General features: G+C 50.8%; 2 protein-coding genes across 2 annotated transcripts in view; one reads left to right on the top strand and one right to left on the bottom strand.

The window, feature by feature from the left end:
• The window catches only part of PSMB3 (proteasome 20S subunit beta 3), a 61,205-nt gene that overhangs the window by 26,665 nt on the left and 22,519 nt on the right, over positions 1–12,021 (bottom strand). The window lies entirely within an intron of this gene.
• Positions 1–12,021, top strand: part of PIP4K2B (phosphatidylinositol-5-phosphate 4-kinase type 2 beta) — a 28,695-nt gene that overhangs the window by 6,527 nt on the left and 10,147 nt on the right. The window contains exons 2-3 of the mRNA XM_056128036.1: positions 8,210–8,307; positions 11,105–11,201. Coding sequence (XP_055984011.1) covers positions 8,210–8,307; positions 11,105–11,201 — 195 coding nt within the window. The remainder of the gene's footprint in view (positions 1–8,209; positions 8,308–11,104; positions 11,202–12,021) is intronic.

Genomic DNA, 12,021 nt, shown 5'->3' with positions numbered 1-12,021 from the left:
CAGGAATACAACACATGGGTAACAGTCTCTTTTCTCCAGGGGACTCACCCCAGAGAAATAACAGATGTAAACTCGTAATTACACAAGTGATTGTGATATTAAGTTAGGTTCTTGAGATGCACAGAATCAGTGCATAATTAATTGAGCCTGGGGAAGAGAGGGCCACACAGAGAGGAAGTATGTAGCCCCACTTTATGTTTCCTATTTTTGTGTATGGGTTGAGGGATTTGGGTCCACACTCGACGCAAGTCAGGGTTTATTCCTGGTGCTGCTTGGCGACCATTTCCAGTGCCAGAGATGGAATTCGTGCAAAAGTGCAAGGCAACCTTGCTGTTGTGATCTATCACTTGTGGAGTTCAGGTCAGACTGTAAATGACTTTGTGGTGCTGTGGGCTTGCTCCTGGCTCTGTGCTCAGGAATCACACCTGATGATGTTTGGGAGATCATATGGGGTCCTGGGGATCAAACCTGGGTTGACCACATTGCAAGGCAAGAGCCTTACCTCCTCCTGTACTATCTCTCCAGCTGCCATAATTACCCTTATCGCCCATCACAGCGGGTAGGGCGTTCGCCTTACAAGCGGCCAACATGGCCGACCCGAGTTCGATTCCTCCGCCCCTCTCGGAGAGCCCGGCAAGCTACCGAGAGTATTCGATATGCCAGGCACAGTAACAACAAAGTCTCCAATGGAGACGTTACTGGGCCCGCTCGAGCAAATCGACGATCAACGGGAGGGCCTTTACCTTACCTTACCTTACCCATCTGATCCTGTGAATTCCAAGGCTTTATTGCCTGCAAAGTGAAGTCCAAATTTATCATATAATATACAGCTCTAAATTGAGATTCACTTGTTTTATTTGTTTTGGAGCCACACCCGACGGTGCTCAGGACTTACTCTGTGCTGAGGGATCACTCCTAGCGGAGCTAGAGGATGAAACTGGGGTCAGGTCAGCTCAGCTGTTGCCCTGTCTGCTGTACTATTTCCCTGGCCCCTCAAATTCAGACTTTTTTTTTTGCCTTTTGGTTCACAGCCAGCGATGCATAGGGGTTACTCCTGGTTCTGCACTCAGGAATTACTCCTGGCAGTGCTCAGGGAACCACATGGGATGCTGAGAATCGAACCCAGGTTGGCCGCGTGCAAGGCAAATGCCCTACCCAATGTGCTATTTCTTCAGCTCCTCAAATTCACACTTTGCTCCTTATTAATAGTATGGTTTTGGACTAGTAATTTTTTTCTAAGCTTTTAAATTTTTATTTTCTGTAAAATAATCATAATACTTACCTTGCAGATTATTGTAGCACTGTCCTCCCGTTGTTCATCGATTTGCTCGAGCGGGCCCAGTAATGTCTCCATTGTGAGACTTTGTTGTTACTGTGTTTGGCATATCGAATACGTCACGGGGAGCTTGCCAGGCTTTGCCGTGTGGGCAAGATAATCTCGGTAGCTTGCCGAGCTCTCGGAGAGGAGCGGAGGAATCGAACTTGGGTCGGCCAGGCCAGCCGCCTGCAAGGCAAATGCCCTACCGCTGTGCTATCGCTCCAGCCCCTGCAAATTATTATGATAGATTAAATAAGTAGAAATTGGATAAATTAGGTAAAAGTAAATAAGAAGTACTCCCTTACTCAGGTATTTATCCAGGACTGGGGAAGATGGCTTAGTGGGCTGGAGCACATACTTGCATAGGAGCCTAGGGTTTAGACTACATGGTCTCCTAAGCACCCATGGGCATATTCCCTGAGTGTGGTGCAAAATACAGAAGAAAGAGATTAAGTTGAGGCTAGAAGGATTGTGCAGGTGTATAGAGCGTTACATACTGCTGACCCAGGTTCATTCTGCATCCTGGGCACCGGTAGAGGTGATCCCAGAACACAGAGCCAGGAGTAAGCCCTGAGTACAGCTGGGCGTGGGCCAGAAATCAAGAGAGAGAGAGAGAGAGAAGAAAACAAAATCCATAATTTGTATACTGCACAGTATAAAGAGCCCAAGTTTGGTCCAAGAAGTGGCTCAATGGGAGTGCGTTTGTCTTATACTCAATGTGAGGCCCTGAGTTTGACCTCCCACCACTCAAAATTAGAAAAACAAAAAATGAACAAACGCCCCAGGTTCTGGCACTATGCAGACGAGATAAATTTTGTTGTTGCAGTGGGGTTAAGCCACACCTGGTGATGCTCAGGGGGTGCTCAGGGGGCCATATGGGATGCCGGGGATCAAACCTGTGTTGACTGCGTGCAAGGCAAGTGCCCTCCCCGCTGTACTGTTTTCTCCAGCCCATCCTGGGACAATAATTTTGTAGGTTTTTTTTTTTTCTTTGAGGTAGGGGTTTAGTCCATGCTCTGAGGTGCTCAGGGACCCACCTGGCATGTGCTCAGAAATCTCTCTGGTAATGCCCAAGATTGATTATATGGTTCAGAGGGTTGAACTGGCTTTGGCTGCTCGCAGGGCATGCACTTACGCACTTTACATTCTGGGTGTGGTGGGTAGGGAGGGGTTGGGCCTCACCCAGAAGTGCCCTCTGGGACTATTCCTGGGTATGTGCTCAGTACTCTTAGGCTTGGGGGACCTGTGTCGTTCTAGTGATCCAACTTGGGATGGTGGCATGCAAAACTAGTCCTTTACAGTACAGGCACTTTAAACCCTGTACTATCTCTCCAGCCTAATATCTAAATTCTGAAATTTTTTTTGGTTTTGGTTTCTGGGCCACACCCCACAATGCTCAGGGGTTACTCTTGGCTCTGAACTCAGGAATCACTCCTAGTGATGCTCAGGGGACCATATGGGTTGCTGGGGATCGAACCCGGGTCGGTTGTTAGCAATGCAAGTGCCATCCCTGCTGTACTATTCTCCCCAACCCCTTAACTCTGAATACTGTCAGTTTACACTGAGCTGGGTACTCTTAACTACTTTTCTTGGCGCAGTGAGATTAATAATGCTTTATGTGAGGCTGGAGAGATAGCACAGCGTAGGGCATTTGCCTTGCACACGGCCAACCCGGGTTCAATTCCCAGCATCCCATATGGTCCCCTGAGCACCGCCAGGAGTAATTCCTGAGTGCAGAGCCAGGAGTAACCCCTGTGCATCGCCAGGTGTGACCCCCACCCACAAAAAAAAGCAAGCAATAATTAAATAAATAAATAAATAATGCTTTATGTGACTTTTCAATATTAGAAGAAAATAGGTGTGGTATAAAAAATACTGGCTGCTGATAGGCAGTCAGTAAATATATGCACCTGTTCATCTTTGTGGGGGGAGGTACACCCAGATGTGTGCTCTTCTGGGGCAGCACGTAGTAGTGTCCGGGATCAAACCTGGGTTGGCTGCGTGTAAGACTTTACACTCTACTCTTTTCAGCCCCAGCATTTGTTAGTTATTAATATTGTTTGACCTGGGCCCCTGTCTTTTCTGTTTTGCCCCTCTGTTCCTTCCAAAAGTAGTCTCGCCTGCTACAATCCAGAATTCCCCCCCACCCCTTGCTGATCCTGCAGCGCTAAGGAGCACAGAGCCAGGAGTAAGCCCTGAATATAGCTGGGTGTAGCCCAGAAACAAACAAAAGCACTGCTCACATTGCTGGGTGTTGCCCAGAAAACAAAACCAACTTCCTGAGCTTGGTAGGAGCCCTGGAAGATTTTTTGTTTAGTTTTGTCTGTTGGTTTTAGGACCACATCCTGTGGTCTCTCTCAGGAAACACGTGGTCCCAGGGACTGAACTGGCCTCCTGCATGCAAGGTGAGGCTGCTCCCAGCCCTCTCTTGAGGCCCTATGGAAGCATTTTTGTTTGTGTGTGTTTTGGATTTTGTTTCTGGGCCTTACCCAGCATTACTCAGGGCTTGTGGTTCTGTGCTCAGGGATCATTCCTGGTGGTTTCTGGGGACCATATGTGTTACCAGGGATTGAACCTGGCTCGGCTACATGCAAGGCAAGTGTCCTACTTTCCATATACTACTGCACCGGCCCACCATAGGGTGTTTTTTTTTTTGCTTTTTGGAATTACACATGCAGAGGGGTTACTCCTGACTCTGCACTCAGGAATTACCCCTGGCAGTGCTCAGGGAACTATATGGGATGCTGGGAATCGAACCCAGGTTGGCCGTGTGCAAGGCAGATGCCCTACCTGCTGTGCTGTTGCTCCAGCCCCATCCACCACTGTTTTTTTTTTTTTTTTTTTTTTTTTTTGCTTTTTGGGTCACACCCGGCGATGCTCAGGAGTTACTCCTGGCTCTGCACTCAGGAATTACTCCTGGCGGCGCTCAGGGGACCATATGGGATGCTGGGAATCGAACTCAGGTCGGCCACATGCAAGGCAAACGCCCTACCCGCTGTTCTATTGCTCCAGCCCCACTGTATTTTTTTTTTAAGGTGGATGTATATGGTCCTGTAAAGGCTCCCAGTGTGATGCTTTTATCAGGATTAGCCAAAGGTCTGATGGATTAGGTCAGAAGTCTGATTCACTAACCATAATGATCTTTTTTTTTTTTAATTTAAGTTTTTGGGGCTCAGGAGATAACTCTATGTTCTGCAGCACATGCTTTGCATGCAAGAGATCCAGATTTAAAAAAAAAATTTTTTTTCTTTTGTTTTTGGGCCACAGCCAGCGATGCTCAGGGGTTACTCCTGGGTCTCTTAGGGAATCACTCCTGGTGAAGCTCCAGGGACCTTGTGGGTGGGATGCAGGGGATCAGACCCCAGTCATCCGCATTCAAAGCAAGCAAGCAGCATCTTACCTGCTGGATTGTCTTTCCAACCCCAGTCCAGGTTTGATTCCTGGTCCCACATGGTTCCTCAAGAATCAAGCTAGGAGTAGCCTCTGAGCACCACTAGATGTGACCCAAAAGCTTAAAAAAAAAAATCTTTATTTTTTCTTAGTTTTGGGGTCACACTCAGTTGTGCTCAGGGCTTACTCCTGGCTTGCTTGGGGAACCATATAAGGATTGAACCCAGGTCGGCTAGGGGCAGGGCAAGCACCTTACCTGCTATACTATTGCTCTAGTCCCACCCACCGCCTCCCACCCACACATTGTTGTGCAGGATGGGGGTGTGCTTAATGCCTGGCTGTGGTGAGTGCACATTTTTAGGGGTTGCACAGAAGGTTGTGCTCACCCACGCGGCTGTGGTGCTTGCCAAGGTCAGTTTTCCGATTGTGGTGCTAGCACACATGCCTGATGGGGTTCACACTCTTAGTTGAGGCACACAGTTATGTTTCTGATGCTTGTTGGGGGGTCGAACCCCATTTTTGCGGTGCTTGTACAGAGCTGGCTGCATGTAGGTGTGATCCCAGAGAGCTGAGCTGATAGGCTCACATAAGTGGTTGGAACATGGGGAGGTGGAGGGGGGGTTGAGTTCGACCATCTGTTTCCCAGGCCCTGCACTCCCTCCAGGCCCTATCTTACTCTCTTCCTTTTGACTTGCAGTCTCACTATGTCTTGGATTTGTCGCCTCTCCCATTTAAGACGCTTCCATGTCTTTGGGGGTGCAGTTTGCTAGTTTTCCTCACTGTGTGTCTCTTCCCCATCTCCCCCCCCCCCCCCCCCCGCTTCGCTTAAAGGAGATGAAGCACGGGACAGTATTTTAATCAAGACTTGCTCAATGGTAAGGGAATAGCACAACAACAAAAAGAATATAGTACAGCTAATCCCTAGCGTGAATCAGCCACGTGGCGCCCAGGGGCTGTCTGCCTGCAGTTCAGGTGCTTGGAGCGTTCACCAGTGTATTCTCTGCTAGAGATCTTGCGGTTGGTGGATAGGGAGTCCAGACCAGGATGAAGTGTGAATCAGAGACTCACCAACTCACACCCATTCAGAAAGTGCTGATCTTGACTTCCGCAGATAATCAATGAGTTGGTAGAGTAATCCATCCTGGCTGACTGACCCAGCTCACACAAGTGTTATGCTTTTTCAAGGTCTTCCATTATCACGCTGTGGCTTTGAGTCTGGATTTTAGATGAGCTGAGAATCCTTTGCAGATACCATAGTCCTGGGTGATGGGCTCGAGTGCCGGAGCAGATGCCTAGCATGTAGAAAGCCCCGAATTCCACCCCTGGTACCAAATCTCAGCCCCCACTCCCATCCCACCGCAGCACCTCGGAGGATGGCTCTTATTTTTAAAAACAGCAAATTCTGTAATGTTTGGGTAAAAACCAGGCTCTGTTCCAGGGGCATGTTCTTCCTAGCATGGAAGTTCAAGTTAGAGAAGGCAGAATTGCATAAGAGCTGTCAGCTATGCGCTTCCTTGACTCTCAGAGTCAGGCTTATTATGCCTAGGAAAAAGGAAGTGGAATGGCTCCAGTGCATTGTTTCTGTTGGCAGAAAAACAAGGAAGTGGAATGGTTTCCGGTAGGTGAGCGTTGAACAATCAGGTTCTCTTGGGAGTGCTCTCTGGAGTGGGAACTGGTGTGGCTTGTGTGCAAGTGACCAGTTAGCCAGTGGTGCACACCGCAGATCAGGATGCTATGAGTTTTTAGGCATATAGTTTGAGTAGGTTTAGCAGATGTATGTGTATACCATATTATCGCCACCTGGAGTCACGGGTAAGTCGTGCCTGTCTTTGTAGAACCAGCCCTTCCCGGTCTTTACAGGCAGCATCTTACTGGATTTCTTTCACAGTGGATTCCTGTTCTAGAATTTTCTGTAAGTGCAACCATGCGCATACACCACTCTGTCTGTGCCAAGCGTTCTGGCCAATAGTTCCTGCCCCATTGCCCGCTTGTAACACTACCGCTGCCTCTGTGTATATGTATATTTCATGCCATCCTTAATTGCCCCATGAGTAAATTGGGTTTTTCACCATCTGTAGAAAGATGTGGTCCCTCGGTCTGGTTTACTGCATTAACTTGAAACTCGCCTATCTTCTGACATTTCTTAAAAAAAGGTTTGGGACATAAAAGGGGCAGCAAATTAAAAGCCGTTTCCCCCCATTTGTGCTCCTGGAGGAGTCCTAATGACTCTGGGTTATTCCCTCCCTGCCTCATGGGGCCTCATTGAGATAATAGGATTTGCAATGAAAGTTTGTCTCCCCCCCACCCCCCATCCATTAAGTCAGGACTAAGGTTTCCTCTGTAAATCCTGAATGCATTAGTGGCAGCTGGGTTGAGGGTCAAATGTCAGATTGCTGTGTTGGGAGAGGAGATCTGTGGCTAATTAGACCACTAATTGGCTAAGCTGGGGATGAGAAAAGGCGCAATGCATCCTCACAGGCGGGTTCCAGTGGGATGCCAGGGCCCTACTCAGCCTGTGCTTCCTGCAGTGAAGGATGGAGTGAGAGGCTGGTAGTGGTGTAGAGGCACCCTGCCCTATCTCCCGCAGGGCAGGCTAAGTCACGACATAGATCTGGAAAACTGGCCCTGGTGTAGTCAGGAGAAGAAGATGCAGCCAGTGGCCAGATGTCTGCATCTCAGTTTAAATGCAGTGCTTTGCTTTGGAGAGAAATTCCATTCCCACACACTCACACCCGGCTGATTTTCTTCCTCAAGCACATTCCTTGAGTGAACCCCAGTTTGGAGGAAGAGATTCAGAGGGCTGTTAACCCCTGTATAGGTTGAGTGACATGTATTCAGTGTCTCAGTTACCTTTTTTTTTTTTTGGTGGGCGGACATCTGGTGATGCTTAAGGGTTACTCCTTTACTCCTGGCAGGCTCAGGGGACCTTATGGGGGTGCCAGAGATTGAACTCAGGTCTGCTGCATGCAAGGCAGTGCCCTCCCACTGTACCTACTATTGCTCCTGCCCGCATTTGACAAAGACTATTTCGTGTCTGCCATATGCAAATTCTGGTGCCAGAGTTGAGCAGTGGTTTTCAACTGACACCATGCCTGTGGAAAAAGTTGCAAACTGCTGAGCTAGATGCTATTTGCTTAGAAAGGAAATATGTTCTTGCCTTGCTTTCAGTAGAGCCGGCTTGGAAGGTTTGTAGACACTAATGATGTACACTATGAGAGATGAGAGCTGGTGGATCTGAGAGGTGGCAGAAAGGTGCAAACAAACAGTGCTTCAGGAATTCCACAAACCGGAAGGAAAGACTTATGGTCTAGATTGGGCCCCCTTGTGGGGGAAGTGCCTTTGGAGCTGGGTCCTGTAGGAAGGGATGAGCCTGGGAACGTGTCTGAAGAGCGGAGAGAGTGCAGAGACCAGGACGAATCCCAGGGCTTGTTTCCAGTGTTCACATGGTCAGTGCCTTGCTCTGGCAAGAGGCTCACACTCCTGTGCTCCCTTGCTTTGCAGATCAACGAACTGAGCAATGTCCCCGTCCCAGTCATGTTGATGCCGGATGACTTCAAAGCATACAGCAAGATCAAGGTGGACAATCATCTCTTCAACAAGTAAGCTGCCCCATGAGTGAGTCCCTGTCCTTCCCATCGTGGCGGGGAGCTCGGAACCCTCCAGCAGCTGGTGGGCTGTGACAGGGATGCCTTGACTCATGGAGCTGAAAGCCTGGCAGGGAACACCTGCAGTGTCTCCCTTGCTCCTGGGTCTGCCCGCCACCGCTCTCCCCGGGGGTCTGGGCTCGGCCAGGCTGGTTTGGGTAGAAGAGAACTGCCCGGAGGGAGCAGCAGCGTCCAGCGAAAGGCCTTCTGACAGCAGTGGCTCTACCTTGATCTTAGTCTAAATAAGAAGCTGCCGGGCGTGTTCCCGGCCTGGGAGACAGCCAGTCTCTGTCCAACTGGTGTGAGCAGGCTGAGCATGGTGCTTTGAGGGCACTGTCCCGGGCAGCTCTTCCCCTTTTTGGTTCTGCTTCTGTGGTTGGCACTGGTGTCTGCAGGTTCTCGGACTTGGTTGGCACAGCTGTCCCTTCCACCTGGCATAGCCTGCCACGCTGTGAAGCCATGGGAGGCTTGACTTTTTCACCCCGCAGTGGGGTGCCCCGGGATTATTTACTGTTCACATTCTCTTCCCTTTTTTCACCCACATCCTGGTTCCACTCTCCATTGTCTCCCAGTCTTCACCACCTCACCATCTGGGCTCTGTCACCCACCATTCCCAGACTGTTAACCTGGAGAAGTTTGATTTGAAAATGTCCGTTAGTGGGCCGGAGCGATGGTACAGTGGGGAGGGTGTTTGCCTTGTACGTGGCTGACCTGGGTTCGATCCCCGGTATCCTAGGTGGTCCCATAGCTGGCTATGATACCTGAGTGCAGAGCCAGGAGTGACCCCTAAGCATTGTCAGGTGTGACCCCAAAAGTGAAAAAAAAAAAAGAAAATGTCTGTTAGTGACCTCTCTCTGCCATAGTAAGTGATAACAGCATCTTATTCTATAAGTCGTTTGTTCTTGGTGTCAGAGAGACAATAAAGCAGGTAGGGTGCTTGCCTTGCATGCAGCCAACCTGGATCCAGTTCTTATCTTACATATGATCCTCTGAGCACCACTGGGTATTGCCCAAAACCCCAAATAAACAAACAAACAGAAAGTTGTCTTCCTAGCTGCTGCTTGCTAACCGGCCATATAGACGAGGGAAAGCTGCCTGGGTTTCCCTTCTAGCCCATGCTCGCTGGACTTGTCTGTGCGTGCTGTATGGGTTTCCCACACAACAGGCCATCCACACCAGCCGGCGCTCTGCCCTTCTATTTGGTCAGCGCACACCGCCTGGGGCTGAAACTCGGTCCCTGGTCCTCTCCCTCCCCACAGGGCAGTCATAAGTCCAGGTTTCATCGAGCCCCTGCACCCACAACCCCCAGGTTTGATTCATTTGCTCCAGAATTTGCAGAGATAGTTCACTTCTGAAATCATGAGCTTACTACCAAAGGCCTCCACTCAGGATTAGCCCAGTGAAGCGATGCAAGGGATGAGGGTGTGGAAGGGTGTGGAGCTGCCCTTCTGGGCGTGGGCCCTTCCACACATGAGAGTGTCTCAGCCTGGCAGCCCTGGGTCCTTGGCGGGTTGGTAGGCAGCTTCCTATGGGCATCAGCGAGGGGCTTGTCCTCAAACCCTCTCATCCTGGTTGGTTTCCTTGGCAACCAGCCTCATCCTTTCAGAAGTCACTTCCTACCTTTCAGCCTGTCCCAGGGGTCAGGGCTGTGGAAGTGGGTCTTGTGCTCCTGCCCATTTCAGGGCCCGTGGCCTTTTGTGAAGTTCCATTGCATTGTCATAGAGCAGAACATCCAGTTTTATTTTCTTATGTCTCTCCTCTTTTGTGTTTTTTCAACCACCGTTTATATATAGTTGTTAGACCTCAGCCTTGTTTACAAGAGGAATGGGGGTATGTGAGCACAGGCCCTGCTTCAGAAGTGATGGTGATTTTTTTTTCTTACTTGAAGACTGTCAGTCTGTAGGGTCCAGAGGCACCTGACTAGAATGCTCCCGTACTGGGAACCACGAGGGTCATTGTAGAGGGCCTGACTGCCAGAGAGCTACTTTCTCCTGGGAGTCTGGGCATGATGAGGATGGGAAGGGTGGGGATGGGTGTCAGCCTCAAACAGACCTGACTCCAGGAAGGATGGGACCTCAGTTCCTGGGGCCTCTTCCGCCTGCGCCACCCTTTTCCCTCCCACTACCAGCCAAGGTTTATCATTTCCTGCTCAGAACCTCCTCCTGGGCGTTTTGATAGTAACATACCCGGAGGAGAAGAGTCTGGTGGCCACTGGCCTCACTGAGGGCCTACTCTGTCGGCCATTCACCTCAGGAGGCCCCACTCCGCCTACAGCTCACCTCAGGGGGGCTCATTCTGATGGCCACTGGCTCACTTGGGGGCTCACGTACAGCCTCTCACGCAGCAGACATGAGGCTGGGAGTGGGACCACTAGGCAGGCTCACTCCGCACCGGGGAGATGAAACACACTGAGAAAACTAGCCAGATTCTTCGGATGCAGTTAGATTCATCAAACTAATCCTGGCTTGGTGCAGGGGATGGAACCCGGGCCTCCTGCCGATGAAGCGCGCACTCAGTCCTTTGAGCTCTCTTCCTCACCCGGGGGTTCTAAGGTTTCTGAACTTTGCCGCGGTCAGATTACCTGGCGTGTTTGTTCACAATGCACATTTCCAGACTCGCCTCCAGGATTCCTGGGGCCAGGCCCCGCTGTTGGGAGCAATGCAGATTTGTGTGGCCACACCTGAGAGGTGCCAGTGAAGAAGTCAGCCGAGCAAGGAGAAGTTCACAAAGATGTGTCTCTGCTTTTCCCTAGGGAGAATCTCCCCAGCCGCTTTAAGTTTAAGGAGTACTGCCCCATGGTGTTCAGAAACCTCCGGGAGAGGTTTGGGATTGATGATCAGGATTACCAGGTACGAGGCCTCTGCAGAATTGGAGGGATTGGGGGGGGGCAGGGAGCCCCAGGACAAGCAGAGAAAGGAAACATCTCCCTCCTGCCGAGTCTTCCTGCCACGTCGCCCGTGCTCCTGAGGGCTGAGGCCAGCCGTGGGCTGCCCAGGCTGCCGTGGACTCACCCCTCCTTGGGAGGGGGAGCAGGGGGCGGCTCGGGACGGCGGGAGCTGCTTCATGCTAGCCTGACATCCCCAGTCTAGGCCGAAGATCCCTGCTCCTTCGTAGTTTGGCTTAAGAGAGCGAGAGTTGTGGCCAGCGAGAGAGGAAGCCTGTAAAAGCAGATAAGACAGATTAGCAAAGGAAGACTTCAAGGGTAGTGTCTCCAGGTATGCGCACCGGCTCCTGGGGGCGGTGGAGAGGCGTGGCTGGACACGGCCCCCTTGAGGGGATGAGAGGGTCTATGGGGTGGAATCAGTCCCCATCAAGGGACGTTATAGTTCTGACACAGAGTTGGCGGTTTCTGTGCCTTTCCCACCTGGCACCTTCCCTGGCTCTCCTTCCCTTGGCAGACTCTGGGGGCCAGCGGGCGGCACTTGCCCCCTCATGTTACAGCAGTAAGAAAAACAGATGATGATTTTTGCGCACACAACTGTGGGGACGAAAAGAGCGTACAGTTAGTGAAACGCCCAGCTCTTTGAAACTCCTGTACCAGGCCTTTTCTGGGTAGTTCCAGGAGAGCCAAGCGGGCTCCTTCCCATCTCCCTCCTGCACGCAGGGAGGGGAGTGTCAGGGGCCCCGAGGAGATGCCAGGCCCTGAAGCTGAAGGCGGGCTCGCAGCCT

Source organism: Sorex fumeus, unplaced genomic scaffold (assembly GCF_029834395.1).
Source record: "Sorex fumeus unplaced genomic scaffold, SorFum_2.1 ptg000063l, whole genome shotgun sequence".
NCBI classification, from domain to species: domain Eukaryota; kingdom Metazoa; phylum Chordata; class Mammalia; order Eulipotyphla; family Soricidae; genus Sorex; species Sorex fumeus.
Note: the sequence above shows the minus strand (reverse complement) of the source record. Positions and strands in the feature narration are given on the sequence as shown.